Source organism: Tachyglossus aculeatus, chromosome 1, assembly GCF_015852505.1.
Source record: "Tachyglossus aculeatus isolate mTacAcu1 chromosome 1, mTacAcu1.pri, whole genome shotgun sequence".
In the NCBI taxonomy this organism is placed as follows: Eukaryota; Metazoa; Chordata; class Mammalia; order Monotremata; family Tachyglossidae; genus Tachyglossus; species Tachyglossus aculeatus.
The window spans coordinates 12,157,303-12,173,661 of NC_052066.1; the positions used below are offsets into that span (position 1 = coordinate 12,157,303).

Below are 16,359 nucleotides of genomic sequence, written 5' to 3' on the forward strand. Positions count from 1 at the left end.
CAGTGCTCTGCACACAGTAAGCGCTCAATAAATATGATTGAATGAATGAACAACAAACAGACATATTCCCTGCCCACGGTGAGCTCACAATGTGGAGGGGGAGACAGACATTAATCTACATAAATAAATAAAACAATGACAGATCTGGACCTAAGTGGTGTGGGTTATTATCATTATCATTATTATTATTATTATAGGCCTTTGTTTTACAGGGTTTTGTACCACAGGTCCTTGTTTTCTGGTTCCTTGTTCTATAGGCCTACGTTCTGCGGGTCCTAGTTCTGCAGAGCTTTGTACTCCAGGCCCTTGTTAATAAAAATAGTAATAATAATGACGGTATTTGTTAAGCACTTACTATGTGCCGAGCACTGTTCTAAGTGTTGGGGTATATGCAAGGTGATCAGGTTGTCCGAAGTGGGGTTCACAGTCTTAATCCTCATTTTACAGATGAGGTGACTGAAGCCCAGAGAAGTGAAGTGACTTGCCCAAAGTCACAGCTGATAAGTGGCAGAGCTGGGATTAGAACGCATCATCATCATCATCATCAATCATATTTATTGATTTGAACGCATGACCTCTGACTCCCAATCCTGGGTTCTTTCTACAGGTTCTTGTTCTGCAGATTCTTCCTCTGCAGGTCTTTGTATTCCAGGCCCTTGTTCTGCAATTCCTTGTTCTGCAGCTCCTTGTTCTATAGGGTTTGTTCTCTGAGTTCCTTGTTAATAATAATAAGGATGGTATTTAATAATAATAATAATAATAATAATAATAATAATGGCATTTGTTAAGTGCTTACTATGTGCAAAGCACTGTTCTAAGAGCTGGGGAGGATACAAAGTGATCAGATTGTCCCACGTGGGGCTCACAGTCTTCATCCCCATTTTACAGATGAAGGAACTGAGGCACAGAGAAGTTAAGTGACTTGCCCAAAGTCACACAGCTGACAATTGGTGGAGGCAGGATTTGAACCCATAACCTCTGACTCCTAAGCCCGTGCTCTTTCCATTGAGCCACGCTGGTATTTGTTAGGTGCTTACCATGTGCCAAGCATTCATTCATTCAATCGCATTTATAGGGCGCTTATTTTGTGCAGAGCACTGTACTAAGCACTTTGAAAGTACAATTCGGCAACAGATAGAGACAATCCCTACCCAGCAATGGGCTCACAGTCTAGAAGCGGGAAACAGATAACAAAACAAAACAAAACAAGTAGGCAGGTATCAATAGCATAGACAGGCATCAATAGCATCTACATGAATGGATAGTCTTCTCAACATAAATTCTCTTTGTGGGCAGGGAACACATCTAGTGTACCCGGGTTACCTCCCAAGTGCCTAGCAGAGTGGGTGCTCAATAAATAGCATCACAACATCTACTAACCTTATTTTCTCTGGATGATCTTACTTTGTTCAACCTTAGAGAAGCAGCATGGCCTAGTGGATAGAGCACAGGCCTGGGAGTTAGAAGGATCTGGGTTCTAATTCCAGCTCCGCCACCTGTCTGCTGTGTGACCTTGGGCAAGTGACTTCACTTCTCTGAGCCTCCTTCCCTCATCTGCAAAATAGGGATTGTGCCCGCTGTGGGACAGGGATTGGATCCAACCTCATTTGCACGTATCCATCCCAGCACTTTGTACAGTGTGTGGCACATAGTAAGTGCTTAGCAAATACCACAATTATTACTAGTATCACATTATTGCAGTCTCCTATCTTGCTACCTTTGTTTAGGTTTTGTCTGTGAGAGGCACAGGGAAGGGAGTTTCATTTGTTTATGAGCGAGATCACGTGTCTCTCTTTAGGTCACCATAGACCTTGGCGTTATAAGAGATGCCACAGAAAATTTCAGGAAAAAAAGACATCTGTATGCCTAGCATGGTTGACTAGGAAGAGTGATGGCAGTCCAAGTTAAAGGAGGGGATGATATTTAAAATAGGTCAGAAACTAGGAGTGAACGAGGCTACTATCTGGTTCCATGAACTGCTTTCTCAGCATTTTGAAAATTCTGTCTCTGGAACAACCCCAGGTGAGACACAACTGTAAAAATACTATACGGTTCAAGTTTTCTCCTTGTGGAGCTCAACACACTGAAAATATTTTAGCTCCTAAGCAACCAAAAAGAGCCAGGTATAATCTTTCCCAAAAGACATCCTTTTACCAATGTGTAGAAATAAAAATGTCTAGCAAAAGATGGAGGGAAACTTTTTGAAGCTAGAGGCTAGGGGCTAGAGGAATAGACAAAATAGACCAAATGCAAATCAATCAATCAATGGTATTTATTGAGTGCTCACTATATGCAGAGCACTGTACTAAGCACTTAGGAGGGTACAGTACAACAGAGTTAACAGACATTTTTCTTGCCCATAATGAGTACTACGTGCTCTGTCCACTACACCATGCTGCTTCCCCATGAATTCCCGGCTGACAGTTGTGATGGCCTGACATTGTAGGGATTAGTCAGGGAATATCTCTTGGATGCAGTGGTTTTTGAGTAGGAATTGATCAATCAATCACTCAATCCATGGCATTCATTGAGCACTTAGTGCATGCAGAGTAGTCAACTAAGCTTTCGGGAAAGTACGATGCAGTTGGTAGACGTGATCTCTGCTCTGGAGGAGCTGACAGTCCAACTTGGGAAGGTAGAAGATGGGGAGGACTAGGGTGAGGCAGATTAATAATAATAATAATAATGATGATGATGGTATTTGTTAAGTGCTTACTATGTGCAAAACACTGTTCTATACACTGGGGAGGTTACAAGGTGATCAGGTTGTCCCACGGGGGGCTCCTCTCAGATTGGTGGGATGAGGGAGAAGGTGGGAGCAATGAACCAGAGACAGAATAACTTCGAGAGAGGTCTAATTAGAAAGTATGCATGGGAGGAGTGAAGAGAGCAAGCTGGAGTGGGAGGGGGAAAGGGGCAGATGGGTAATCAATCAATCAATCAATCAATCGCATTTATTGAGCACTTACTGTGTGCAGAGCACTGTACTAAGCGCTTAGCACTGTACTAAGAAGGAAGATGTGGGTGGAGAGCCTTGAATCAATCGATCAATCAATCAATCATTGCTATTTATTGAGTGCTTAGGGGAAGCAGCTTGACGTAGTAGATAGAGCATAGGCCCGGGAGTCAGAAGGACAGGGATTCTAATCCCAACTCTGCCACTTGTCGGCTGTGTGGCCTTGGGCAAGTCACTTCACTTCTCTTGGCCTCATTTACCTCATCTGTAAAATGGGTTAAGATTGGGAGCGCCACGTGGGAAAGGAACTGTGTCCAACCCAATTTGCTTGTAACCACTCCAGGACTTAGTACAGTGCACTGTTCAAAGCGCTGGGGTAGATACAGGTCATCAGGTTGTCCCAAGGGGGGCTCACAGTCTTCATCCCCATTTTTCGGAGGAGGTCACTGAGGCCCAGAGAAGTGAAGTGGCTTGCCCAAGGTCACACAGCAGACAAGTGGAGGAGCCGGGATTAGAACCCATGTCCTCTGACTCCCAAGCCCGGGCTCTTGCCACTAAGCCACGCTGCTTCTCTAAGGTTCTTCTTGTTTTGAAGTTCCTAGTTCTACCAGTCTTTTTCTACCGATCCTTGTACTGCAGGGCTTTGTATTGCATTTCTCTGGGCCTCAGTTCCCTCATCTGTTAAATGGGGATTAAGATGGTGAGTCCCATGTGAGACAGGGACTGCGTCCAACCTGATTGCCTTGTATCTACCCCAGCGTTTAGTACAGTGCCTGGCACATAGTAAGCACTTAAATGCCATAGTCATCATCATCATCATCATCATTATCCAGTATAATAGAATTAGTAGACATGATCCCTGCTCTCCAAGAGCTGACAGTCTACTGTGTGCCGAGCACTGTAATAATAATAATAATAATAGTATTTGTTAAAGGCTTACTATGTGCCAAGCACTGTTCTAAGCACTGTGGTATATGCAAGGTCATCAGGTTGTCCCACGTGGGGCTCCCATTCTTAATCCCCATTTTACAGATGAGGTAACTGAGGCACAGAGAAGTGAAGTGACTTGACCAAGGTCACACAGCAGACAAGTGGCAGAGCTGGGATTAGAACGCACTTCCTCTGACTCCTAAACCTGTGCTCTTGCCACTAGGCCATGCTACTTCTCCATGCTATAATAATAATGATGGTATTTGTTAAGCGCTTACTATGTGCCAAGCACTGTTCTAAGTGCTGTGGTATATACAGGTTCATCAGGTTGTCGCACATGGGGCTCACATTCTTAATCCCCATTTTACAGATGTGGTAACTGAGACACAGAGAAGTTAAGTGACTTGCCCAAGGTCACACAGCAGACAAGTGGCAGAGCCGGGATTAGAACCCACTTCCTCTGTCTCCTAAACCTGTGCTTTGGCACTAGGCCATGCTGCTTCTCCATGCTATAATAGTAATAATGATGATGGTATGTGTTAAGCACTTACTATGTGCCAAGCACTGTTCTACTAAACGCTTGAGTCCAATACAACAGAGTTGGTAGACACGTTCCCTGTCCTCCACGAGCTTCCAGTCTAACAGACGGCATCCAGGGATCTCAGTGGGTAGGAGGAAACGTTATGTTATGTTACCAATAACCAACAACTGGTTCATTCTGAGGATGCTGCGAGATGAGCAGGTAGCCTCAGCACCTGGTGAGGTGGGATCACATAGTAAGCTCTTAACAAATTTAGTCTCATGCCGTCGAGTCATGTCTAACCCATAGCAGCGCCAAGGACACATCTCTCCCAGAACGCCCCACCTCCATCTGCCATCGTTCTGGTAGTGGATCCACAGAGTTTTCTTGGTCAAAATCCACAAGTGGTATAGCATCTCCTCCTTCTGCACAGTAAATGTGAGCCTCCACCCTCAACTCTCTCCCATGCCGCTGCTGCCCAGCTTAGTGAGTTTTGGCTTGTGGCATATTGCCTGCCACTCGCTAGCCACTGGCCAAGCTAGGAATGGAATGGACAGGCCTCTGCTTGACTCTCCCTCCCGTAGTCGAGACTGGTAGAGGACTGGAAACTCCTCAGATGCGACCCTGAGAGGGGAGCTTAACAAATCCCATAATTATTATTATCATCATTACCATTTTCAAACCTTCAGAACAACGAAGCTCTTAAGAGTGAAGTCAATTCTAGATCACACAACTCCTCGATTTGCCAGAAAAGGAGACCGCTTCAGCAGACCTGGAAAACATCCATTGACTGCCAGGTAGCCAGTCAGTCATATTTATTGAGCATTTTCTCTGTGCAGAGCACTGGACTAAGTGCTTGAGAGGGTACAATACAACAATAGACACATTTCCTGCCCACGACAAGCTTACAGTCTAGAGGGGGAGATAGTCATGAATAGAAATCAATAAATGACAGATATGGATATGAGTGCTGTGGGGCAGGGAGGGAGGATTCATTCATTCAGTTGTATTTATTAAGTGCTTACTGTGTGCAGAGCACTTTACTAAGTGCTCAGAAGTTCAATTCAGCAACAGATAGAGACGATCCCTGCTCACAATGGCTTCACAGTCTAGAAGGATGAATAAAGGGAGCATTTAGTCAAGAACGGGACCTTCTGAGCAAGGTTGTGAGATTTTTTTTCTCAGATTGTCAGCTCCTTGAGGGCAGGGAATGGGTCGTCTAACACTTCCTTGAGAGGGTACAATACAACAATAGACACATTTCCTGCCCACGACAAGTCTAGAGGGGGAGATAGTCATGAATAGAAATCAATAAATGACAGATATGGATATGAGTGCTGTGGGGCAGGGGGGAGGATTCATTCATTCAATTGTATTTATTAAGTGCTTACTGTATGCAGAGCACTTTACTAAGTGCTCAGAAGTTCAATTCAGCAACAGATAGAGACGATCATCATCATCATCATCATCATCAATTGTATTTATTGAGCACTTACTATGTGCAGAGCACTGTACTAAGCGTTTGAGAAGTACAAATTGGCAACATATAGAGACAGTCCCTACCCAACAGTGGGCTCACAGTCTAAAAGGGGAGACAGAGAACAAAACCAAAAATACTAACAAAATAAAATAAATAGAATAGATATGTACAAATAAAATAAATAAATAAATAAATAGAGTAAAAAATATGTACAAACATATATACATATATACAGGTGCTGTGGGGAAGGGAAGGAGGTACGATGGGGGGGATGGAGAGGGGACGAGGGGGAGAGGAAGGAAGGGGCTCAGTCTGGAAGGCCTCCTGGAGGAGGTGAGCTCTCAGTAGGGCCTTGAAGGGAGGAAGAGAGCTAGCTTGGCAGATGGGCAGAGGGAGGGCATTCCAGGCCCGGGGGAGGATGTGGGCTGGGGGTCGATGGCGGGACAGGTGAGAGCGAGGTACGGTGAGGAGATCAGCGGTGGAGGAGCGGAGGATGTGGACTGGGCTGTAGAAGGAGAGAAGGGAGGTGAGGTGGGGGGCGAGGTGATGGACAGCCTTGAAGCCCAGGGTGAGTAGTTTCTGCCTGATGCGCAGATTGATTGGTAGCCACTGGAGGTTTTTGAGGGGGAGTGATATGCCCAAAGCGTTTCTGGACAAAGATAATCCGGGCAGCAGCATGAAGTATGGATTGAAGTGGAGAGAGACACGAGGATGGGAGATCAGAGAGAAGGCTGATGCAGTAGTCCAGACGGGATAGGATGAGAGCTTGAATGAGCAGGGTAGCGGTTCGGATGAGAGGAAAGGGCGGATCTTGGCAATGTTGTGGAGCTGAGAACGGCAGGTTTTGGTCACGGCTCGGATATGAGGGGTGAATGAGAGAGCGGAGTCGAGGATGACACCAAGGTTGCGGGCTTGTGAGACGGAAGGATGGTAGTGCCGTCAACAGAGATGGGAAAGTCAGGGAGAGGGCAGGGTTTGGGAGGGAAGACAAGGAGTTCAGTCTTCGACATGTTGAGCTTCAGGTGGCGGGCAGACATCCAAATGGAGACTTCCTGAAGGCAGGAGGAGATGCGAGCCTGGAGAGAGGGGAGAGAGCAGGGGCAGAGATGTAGATTTGGGTGTCATCAGCGTAGAGATGATAGTTGAAGCCGTGGGAGCGAATGAGGTCACCAAGGGAGTGCGTGTAGATCGAGAACAGAAGGGGACCAAGCACTGAACCTTGGGGAACCCCCACAGTGAGAGAATGGGTGGGGGAGGAGGAGCCTGCAAAAGAGACTGAGAAAGAACGACCGGAGAGGTAAGAGGAGAACCAGGAGAGGACGGAGTCTGTGAAGCCAAGGTCAGATAGCGTGTTGAGAAGAGGGGGTGGTCCACAGTGTCAAAGGCAGCTGAGAGGTCGAGGAGGATTAGGACAGAGTAGGAGCCGTTGGATTTGGCAAGCAGGAGGTCATTGGTGACCTTTGAGAGCGCAGTTTCCGTGGAATGAAGGGGACGGAAGCCAGACTGAAGGGGTCGAGGAGAGAGTTGTTGTTGAGGAATTCTAGGCAGCGAGTGTAGACAACTCGTTCAAGGAGTTTGGAAAGGAATGGTAGGAGGGATATGGGACGATAACTAGAAGGTGAGGTGGGGTCAAGAGAGGGTTTTTTTAGGATGGGAGAGACATGGGCATGTTTGAAGGCAGAGGGGAAGGAACCAGTGGAGAGTGAGCGGTTGAAGATGGAAGTTAAGGAGGGGAGAAGGGATGGAGCGTGAACTCTCCCAAAAGCTCAATACAGTGTTCTGCACACAGTACATTATAAGTTCCTTGAAGGCAGGGCTCTTGTCTACTTACCATACTGTGCTCTCCCAAGCCCTTAGTACAGTCCTCTATACACAGTAGACTGTAAGTTCCTTGAAGGCAGGGATCATGTCTACTTAATAATAAAAATAATAATTGTGGTATTTGTTAAGTACTTAACTATATGCCAAACACTGTACTAAGCGCTGGGGTGAGTACTATACTGAGCTCTCCCAAGCACTTAATACAGTGCTCTGCAGCAGTAGACTGTCAGCTCCTCGAGGAGAGGGATCAGGGGTACTAACACTATTGTACTCTCCCAAGTTCTTCGTTAAGGGCTCTGCAAAGAGAAAGAGTTCAATAAATATTATAGATAGATTGATCATGTCATCGGCACCGCAGAACTTTGCAGTCTACCCCACTGGCTGTCCCCCGACTTTCTTTGGTGGGGGGACCATGGCCTGGGTATCAGAGGACCTGAGTTCCAATCACGGTTCCACCACTTACTGTACTGTATGACCTTGGGCAAGTCACTTCACTTCTCAGTGCCTGTTTCCTAATCTGTAAAATGGGGACTCAATGTCTGTTTATACAATACCTGTATATATGTATATATGTTTGTACATATTTCTTACTCTATTTATTTATTTATGTATTTTTCTTGTACATATCTATCCTATTTATTTTATTTTGTTAGTATGTTTGGTTTTGTTCTCTGTCTCCCCCTTTTAGACTGTGAGCCCACTGTTGGGTAGGGACTGTCTCTATATGTTGCCAATTTGTACTTCCCAAGCCCTTAGTACAGTGCTCTGCACATAGTAAGTGCTCAATAAATACGATTGATGATGATGATGATGATGATGTTTTCCCTCCTACTTGGACTGTGAGCCCCAAGTGGGACTGGAATTCTAACCAACCTGATTAGGTTGTCTCTACCCCAGTGCTCAGAACAGTGCTTGGGTAACCAATACAAAAAACAACAACAATAATAACTGTGGTATTTGTAATGCACTTACTATGCGTCAAGCACTGTTGTGTTGTAGAGAAGCAGCATGGCTTAATGGAAAGAGCATGGGTTTGGGAGTCAGAGGCCGTGAGTTCTAATCCCAGCTCCTCCACTTGTCAGCCGTGTGACTTTGGGAAAGTCACTTAACTTCTCTGGGCCTCAGTGACCTCATCAGTAATCGGATTGCCAAGATCCGCCCTTCCTCTCCATTCAAACTGCTGCCTTGTTGGTTCACTCTCTCATCCTATCCCGACTGGATTACTACTTCAGCCTCCTTTCTGATCTCCCATCCTCCTGTCTATCCCCACTTCAGTCACTCTGCTGCCTGGATTATCTTTGTACAGAAACACTCTGGGCATGTCACTCCCCTCCTCATATATCTCCAGTGGTTGCCTGTCAACCTTCGAATCAAGCAAAAACTCCTCACCCTGGGCTTCAAGGCTGTCCATCACCTCGCCCCCTCCTACCTCACCTTCCTTCTTTCCTTCTACAGCCCAGCCCGCACCCTCCACTCCTCTGCCACTAATCTCTTCACTGGGCCTCGTTCTCACCTGTCCCGCCGTCGACCCCCGGCCCACGTCCTCCCCCTGGCCTGGAATGCCCTCCCTCCGCACATCCACCAAGCTAGCTCTCTTCCTCCCTTCAAAGCCCTACTGAGAGCTCACTTCCTCCAGGAGGCCTTCCAGGACTGAGCACCCCCTTTTTCCTCCCGTCCTCCTTCTCCCCTCCCCATAGCACTTGTATATAGTTCTACATATTTTGTTCTATTTATTTTATATGTACATGCTTACTATATGCATTTTATTAATGATGTGCATATAGCTATAATTCTATTTATTCTGATAGTATTGACACCTACTTGTTTTGTTGTCTGTCTCCCCCTTGTCAGCTCTGCCACTTGTCAGCTGTATGACTTTGGGAAAGTCACTTAACTTCTCTGTGCCTCAGTTACCTCATCTGTAAAATGGGGGTTAAGAATGTGAGCCCCCGTGGGACAGCCCATCACCTTGTAACCTCCCCAGCGCTTAGAACAGTGCTTTATACTTAGTAAGTACTTAATAAATGCCATTATAACAGGTATCGAATCCCCATTTTATAGATGAGATAATTGAGGCGTAGAGAAATGAAGTGATTTGCCCAAGGTCATACAGCCAGCACATGGAGGAGCTTAGACTAGAACTCAGGCCCCCTGACTCCCAAACCTGTGCTCTTTCCACTAGTCTAAGGTATTATTCATTCGATCATATTTATTCATTCATTCATTCATTCGATCATATTTATTGAGCGCTTACTGTGTGTACAGCACTGTACTAAGCGCTTGGGAGAGCTGAGTTGGTAGACACATTCCCTGCCCTCAGTGAGTTTACAGTCTAGATGATGGCTTGATATTTGTCCAGCCCACTCCCTATTATCTAACTCCATCTGTCCCTCCTCCAACTTCTTTGAGGCCACTTATTTTCCTGCTTACTAAATTCCCACCGTGGACAGGGAAGAGGGTCAGAAGGGGAAGTGGTATCAACAAACGAATTTGGACTCCTCTCTGCTCAAACGTGAGCTTGAGTTTCTCTCTCTTGCCTTCCTCCTCCACCCCCCCGGGGTCGACATGTGATGGGATTTAAATTTCCCTCACCCTAACCCACCTAGTTATGTAAAGCAACAAAGCCCCTGACAACACACTAGCAGAGCGAGGCCAGCAGGGAGGGATGGAGGGAACCGGGCTTCCCCCAACCCCGAGGCATCCAAACAGATCCTTAGTACCTTTGCACGATGTAACCGCTTTTTAAATCCCATGGCCTAATGGCTAGAGCCTCGGCCGGGAATCAGAGGACCTGTGTTCTCATCCCGGCTCCACCACTTGTCTGCTGTGTGACCTCGGGCAAGTCACTTAGTTTCTCTGTGCCTCAGTTTCCTCACCTGTAAAATGGGGATGCAATGCCTGTTCTCCCTCCTACTTAGATGGTGAGGATTAAATGTGGATTAAAAATATCTGTTCTCCCGCCGTTTTAGACTGAGCGTCTCGTGTGGGAAAGGGAATGTGTCTGACCTGATTATCCTGTATCTACCCCGGTGTTTAGTATAGGGCTTGGCCCATAACAAGTGTTTAATAAATATCACTGTTATTATCATTATCCTCTCCCAAGCGCTTAGTAAAGTACCCTGCACACAGTAAGCACTCAATAAATGCGATTGAGTGAGTATTATCATTATCATTATTATTATTTTACTATCATTTCAGGCAAACCGATCCAGGCCATCACACAGCGCCATAGTACTATCCCTTCTCTATCATCCACGCTCCTGAGGGGGACAAGGAACCCCCTGGATAACGTAGTACAGTGCCTGGCACATATTAAGCGCTTAACAAATACCATAATAATAATAATTGAAATTCACAAATTATCCCCCAAACTCATTTGAGACTGCCGATTCGTCCTCTTTCCCCTGGGATTCAGCCCTAAAGCTTCTCCTCTACCGTTGTTTCCGCAACAGGGTCTCCAACAGGAATAGAATACCTGCCTCTCTCTCTCTCTTTCTCTCTGTCCCTCTCTGTCCCCCTCTGCCTCTTTGTCTTTTTCTCTGTATTCTCCACTTTCTCCGGCTCTCGGACCATCCCTGCTGATTTGTATTCATTTAAGATTCTGAATTTTCATCCACCTTTCTCCTGTTCCGGAGTGACCCCCCCCTCCCTTTCTTACTCCCTCTCTCTGTTCATCCCTCCTTCTTTCCCCCAATCCATCATCCTGACTCTCCTCCTCTCCGTCTTCCCCTTTCTACTGCTTTCCCCTCCCACTTTTCCCTCTCCATTTTCTCTCCCCCTCTCTCTCCACCCTCTCTCTCTTTCTCCCTACCCCCCGCCCCCAGCTTCTTTCCCTTATTTGAGGGTTCCTGTCTCTGTTTGTCTCTGTCTCTGCCTCCCACGGCCTCTCTGGCTCCCCGCCGCCCCCTTCTCCCCCTACCCCCACCCGTCCCCCTTCCCTTCCTCCCTCCCTTTCATCTCTCCATCCCTCCATCCCTTCCTCCCTCCATTCCTTTCTCCCTCCCTCCCTTTCATCCCTTCCTCCATCCATCCCTCCCTTCCTCCATCCATCCCTGCCTCCCTCCCTTCCATCCCTCCATCCCTCCCTTCCTCCATCCATCCCTGCCTCCCTCCCTTCCATCCCTCCATCCCTCCCTTCCTCCATCCAACCCTGCCTCCCTCCCTTTCAACCCTCCCTTTCACCCCTCCCTCCATCCTTTTCATCCCTGCATGCCTCCACCCTTCCCTCCATCCTTCCCTCCCTCCGTCCCTCCGTCCCTCCGTCCCTCCCTCCGTCCCACCTAAGGACCGCTGGGCGGCCGGGGAGCTGTTCTCCGGCTCGCGGTGCTGAAAGCAGAGTCGGCGACAGGGGCGACAATAAGAGCGACATCGCGAGGTGTCTTGGCCTCCCCCTTTTGCCGCCCGCCTCCCACGCCCCGCCTCTGGACCCTGGATTCAGCGGACCAGCTCCAGGACCCGCCGGACTTTTCCTCTCGGATCTTCCATTGTCTTTTTCTAGACCCCCGAGATATCTCTTTTTTGGGGGGTGGGCGAGTTAAAGGGAGAGGGGAGAGACCCCGGGCCAGCTCCTCCGGCCCCCTCCCCCTCCCCTGGCCTTTCCCCGCCCCCTCATCCCCTCCCCTCCCAGCCCCCTCCCAAGCCTGCACCGCACACAAGCCCGGCCTGGTTGCATCGGTGGCGAGCAGAGCTGGCCTGCGGGCTACTGGAGGGGCCGGAGGGGGGCGAGGGTCCGAGCAGCGACCACCGCCCCCGAAGGATGCTCTCTTCGTTTTTCTTTTGACCCCCCGCCTCTGGCCACCGGCTCCGGCCGCCCCCCAGCCCTCCATCCCCCCATCCCCCCATCCTTCCTTCTCCTCCTCCTCCTCCTCCCCGCTGAGCGGTCCGGGCCTGGGCCCGGCCTCGGGGGTCCCGGGGGTCCCGGGGGTCCCGGGGATCCGGGGGGTCCCGGCTGCATGGCGCGGCGGCCCTGGGGAGGGGGCTCGGGGCTGGGCCCCCGAGAAGGAGGAGGAGGAGGAGAAGGAGGAGGAGAAGGAGGAGGAGGAGGAGGAGGAGGAAGAAGAGGAGGAGGAAGAGGAGGTGGTGGTGGTGGAGGAGGAGGAGGAGGAGGAGGAGGAAGAGGACGAGGTGGAAGGGGGACATGAAGGAAGACCCCGAGGCCGCGCCGAGCGGCGGACACCACCGTCACCACCACCAACACCAACAACAACAGCAGCAGCAGCAGCAGGAGGAGGAGGAGGAAGAGGAGGAAGAGGAGGAAGAGGAGGAAGAAGACCAGCTCCCGCATACGGACAGACCCCCGGCCGGGACAGGGCCGGACCAGGACCCAAATCCGGACCCGAACCCGGGGCGACACCGGACGAGGCCCAGGACGGAGGAGGAGGAGGAGGAGGAAGGGGAGGAGGAGGAAGGGGAAGAGAAGTGGGAAAAGAAGGAAAAGGAGGAGGAGGAGGAGGAGGAAAGGGAGGAGGAGGAGAAGAAGGAGGAGGAGAAAGAGGAGGAAAAGGAGGAGGAAAAAGAGGAGGAGGAAGAGGAAAAGGAGGAGGAAAAGGAAGAGAAAAAGGAGGTGGAGGAGGAAGAGGAGAAGGAGGAAAAGGAGGAGGAAGAGGAGGTGGTGGAGGAGGAGAAGGGAAAAGAGGAGGAGGGAAAAGAGGAAGAGGAGGAGGAGGAGGAATAAGGAGGGAGCCCCCGCCCCGCCCCCCAGCTGGCTGTGGCCCAGTCCCTCCCCTCCGGGCGGAGGTTTTGAGAGAGCCAAGGGGGCAGGATTTCTAGGCGGAGCCGGGGCGGGCCGGGCCGGGGTCCCACACCATGTAACAACCCTGCTCCTGCCCCTGCCCCTGCCCCCTGCCACCTGCCACCTGCCCCCTGCCCCCACACGCCCCTCTTCTCTTCCCTCCCGCCCCGGATTCCGAGTCCAGGACGGAGCCAGGAGCTGAGGGTTTCAACGTGCTTTCCCCCTCTTCATCTAAGTCCAAAAACCTGCTCGATTCTCCGGATCCTCTTTTTTCCATGATTTTTCTGCGTTTCCCGACGCCTCTGCCAAGCAGAAGCGCGAAGCCCAGCTCCCTCTTCCCGCGCTCCCGGGGGGCTTTTTCCCTTGCCCTCCTCCCTTCTGGTTGCAAACCTCCCCCAGCCCCCTCCCCCCCTACACCCCGATTTCTTTTGGGGGGGGACCCCCTCCGAGAAGTGGGGGGAAGGACTTTCCTGCAGTTCAGCTCCAATTCTGTCCTTGCCTGTCCCCGCCCGGGCCTCCTCCAAGAGGCAGAGAAAGAGAGCCAGAAAGCCAGAGAGGCCCACAAGCCACCCCACCCCCCGACAGAGCGGAACCCCCTCCTCACTGGCCCCCCGTCTTGCACCGAGGGCAGCTTTGGGGAAGGGGAGGCAGGAGAGGCTTCGTGGGGGCGTAGGGTGGTGGTCTCTGGGGGCGATCCAGAGGCCCGGACAGTGCAGGACGGAGAGTCCGGGGGTGGGGAAGGGGGAGGAGGAGAAGCTAAGCCCAGAGGACCCCCGACCTCCAGCGGGGTCCATGCTCAGACCCCCTCCCTCCCACCCACCCCCCCAACTCCCCATCCCGGTTGGATGACCTGAAGGCCTCAGTGCTGCGCCGCCCATGACTGGCGACCCCCAGCCCCCCGGCTTGGCGGCCGACCCCAGGGCTGTCCCCACGCCCCCGGGCCCCCCAGAGCCCCCGACCTCCCTGGCGAGCAGCAGCCCCGGCTCGGACGACTGGGGCAAGGGGAAGGCCGGGGATGGCGGTTCACTGGGCAGCTCACTGGACAGTGGCATGAGGACGCCTCTCTGCAGGATCTGCTTCCAGGGACCCGAGCAGGTCAGTCTTCCTTCCTCCCTGCCCGCCCGTCCGCAGCCTTGCAGATAAGTCCTTGAGTGTACTCGCCCGCCCTCGCTCTGGCCTTCCAGCGGGAAGGAGGAGCGCGCCTTCTCCACTGAGGCCTTCCCTGACTGAGGCCTCCTTTCCTCTTCTCGTTCACTCAATCGCATCTACTGAGAGATCACTGTGTGCAGAGCACTGAACTAAGCGCTTGGGAAGTACAATTCGGCAACAGATAGAGACAATCCCTACCCACCAACGGGCTCCTCTTCTCCCACTCCCTTCCGCGCTGCCCCAACTCGCTCTCTCGATTCATGCTCCCATACCCAGCCCCACACCTCTTAGGTCCACATCTGTCATTCGTTTATCCTTAGGAATGTCTGTCTCCCCCCTCTGGACTTTTAAGCTCGCGGTGGGCAGGGGATGTGCCTGTTTGAGGCTCTACTCTAATAATAATAATAACTGGGCTATTCGGTAAGTGCTTACTACGTGCCAGGCCCTGTTCTAAGCGCTGGGGTAGATATGAGGTAGTAATCAGGTTGGACCCAGTCCCTGTCCCTGTGTGCCAGGCACTGAACTAACTGCTGGGATGGACATAATCGGGTTGGACACAGTCCTCTGTCCCACATGGGGCTCACAGTCTTCATCCCCATTTTCCAGATGAGGGAACTGAGGCACAGAGAAGAGAAGTGATTTGCCCAAGGTTGACCAACAAGCGAATTAGATTACAGATTAGAACCCATGTTCTCCACCTCTCAGGCCCATGTTCTTTCTTCTAGACCCTGCTACTCTCCCAAGTGCTCTGCACACAAAAAGCTCTCCAATAAATGTCATCAAATGGTTGAATGAGAGTTGAGAGGCCTCTGACCTGCAGGGTGACCTTGACAACGTCCCCTAGGCCCCCTTCCACTCCGGACCCTCGGTCTTCCCACCTGTGGGATAGGGAGACTCAGCTCAGCTCGGGAAGCAGCGTGGCCTAATGGCTAGAACCCGGGCCTGTGAGTCAGAAGGTCCTGGGTTCTCATCCCGGCTCTGCCAATTGTCTGCTGGGTGACCTTGGGCAAGTTACTTCACTTCTCAGGGCCTCAGTTACTTCATCTGTAAAATGGGGATGGAGACTGTGGGCCCCACATATGATTGTGTCCACCCCAGTGCTTAGTACAGTGTCTGGCACATGGTAAACACTTAAAAAATCCCACAGTTCTCATTATTGTTATGTTTCTCCTGCCCACCACCCAGGAGGAAGCAGCCACAGAAAGTCGCTAGTGGGTGGAGTTGGTTGGTTTCCACTGTGCCTGCTTCGTTCAACAGCTCTAGACTGTCAGCTCGTTGTGGGCAGCGAATGTGTCCATTTACTGTTGTGTTGTCCTCTCCCAAGCGCTTAGTATGTGCTCTGCACACAGTAAGTGCTTAATAAATATAACCGCATGAATGATTGAAGCCCACCTCTTCAGGGGACTAGGCCACTACTCGTGCTCATTCTTGGCCTTGACTTTGTTGTCCGCTGGCCAGATCTGCGGGGAGGGAGTTCTGGGTGGAGCCTTCCCAGGCAGTCCCTCCCGCTCCCTCCCGCGAGTCCTCCCCATCCTCTTCCAGTTGGGTGGGCTTATTTCATGCCACCTGGTCACAGGGCCTGGCATCTGCCTCTCCCGGTGACTGCCCATTCACAGGCCGGAGGAGGATCCCGTGGCCCCAGTCGGAGGCAGGGGAATGACCCCCAGGGGCTGGGAGGCTGATGGCCCCAATTGGAGGCAGGGGCATGATGCTTGGGGGTGGGGAGGGAGACAGCCACACTAGGTGCTGGGAGGGAAAGGTTTAAGATGAGC

At 50.8% G+C, this 16,359-nt stretch overlaps 1 protein-coding gene across 1 annotated transcript in view; it reads left to right on the top strand.

The window, feature by feature from the left end:
• Positions 1 to 14,314: 14,314 nt before the first annotated feature.
• Positions 14,315 to 16,359, top strand: part of MARCHF4 (membrane associated ring-CH-type finger 4) — a 31,798-nt gene continuing 29,753 nt past the window's right edge. The window contains 1 exon segment of the mRNA XM_038748540.1: positions 14,315 to 14,533. Coding sequence (XP_038604468.1) covers positions 14,315 to 14,533 — 219 coding nt within the window.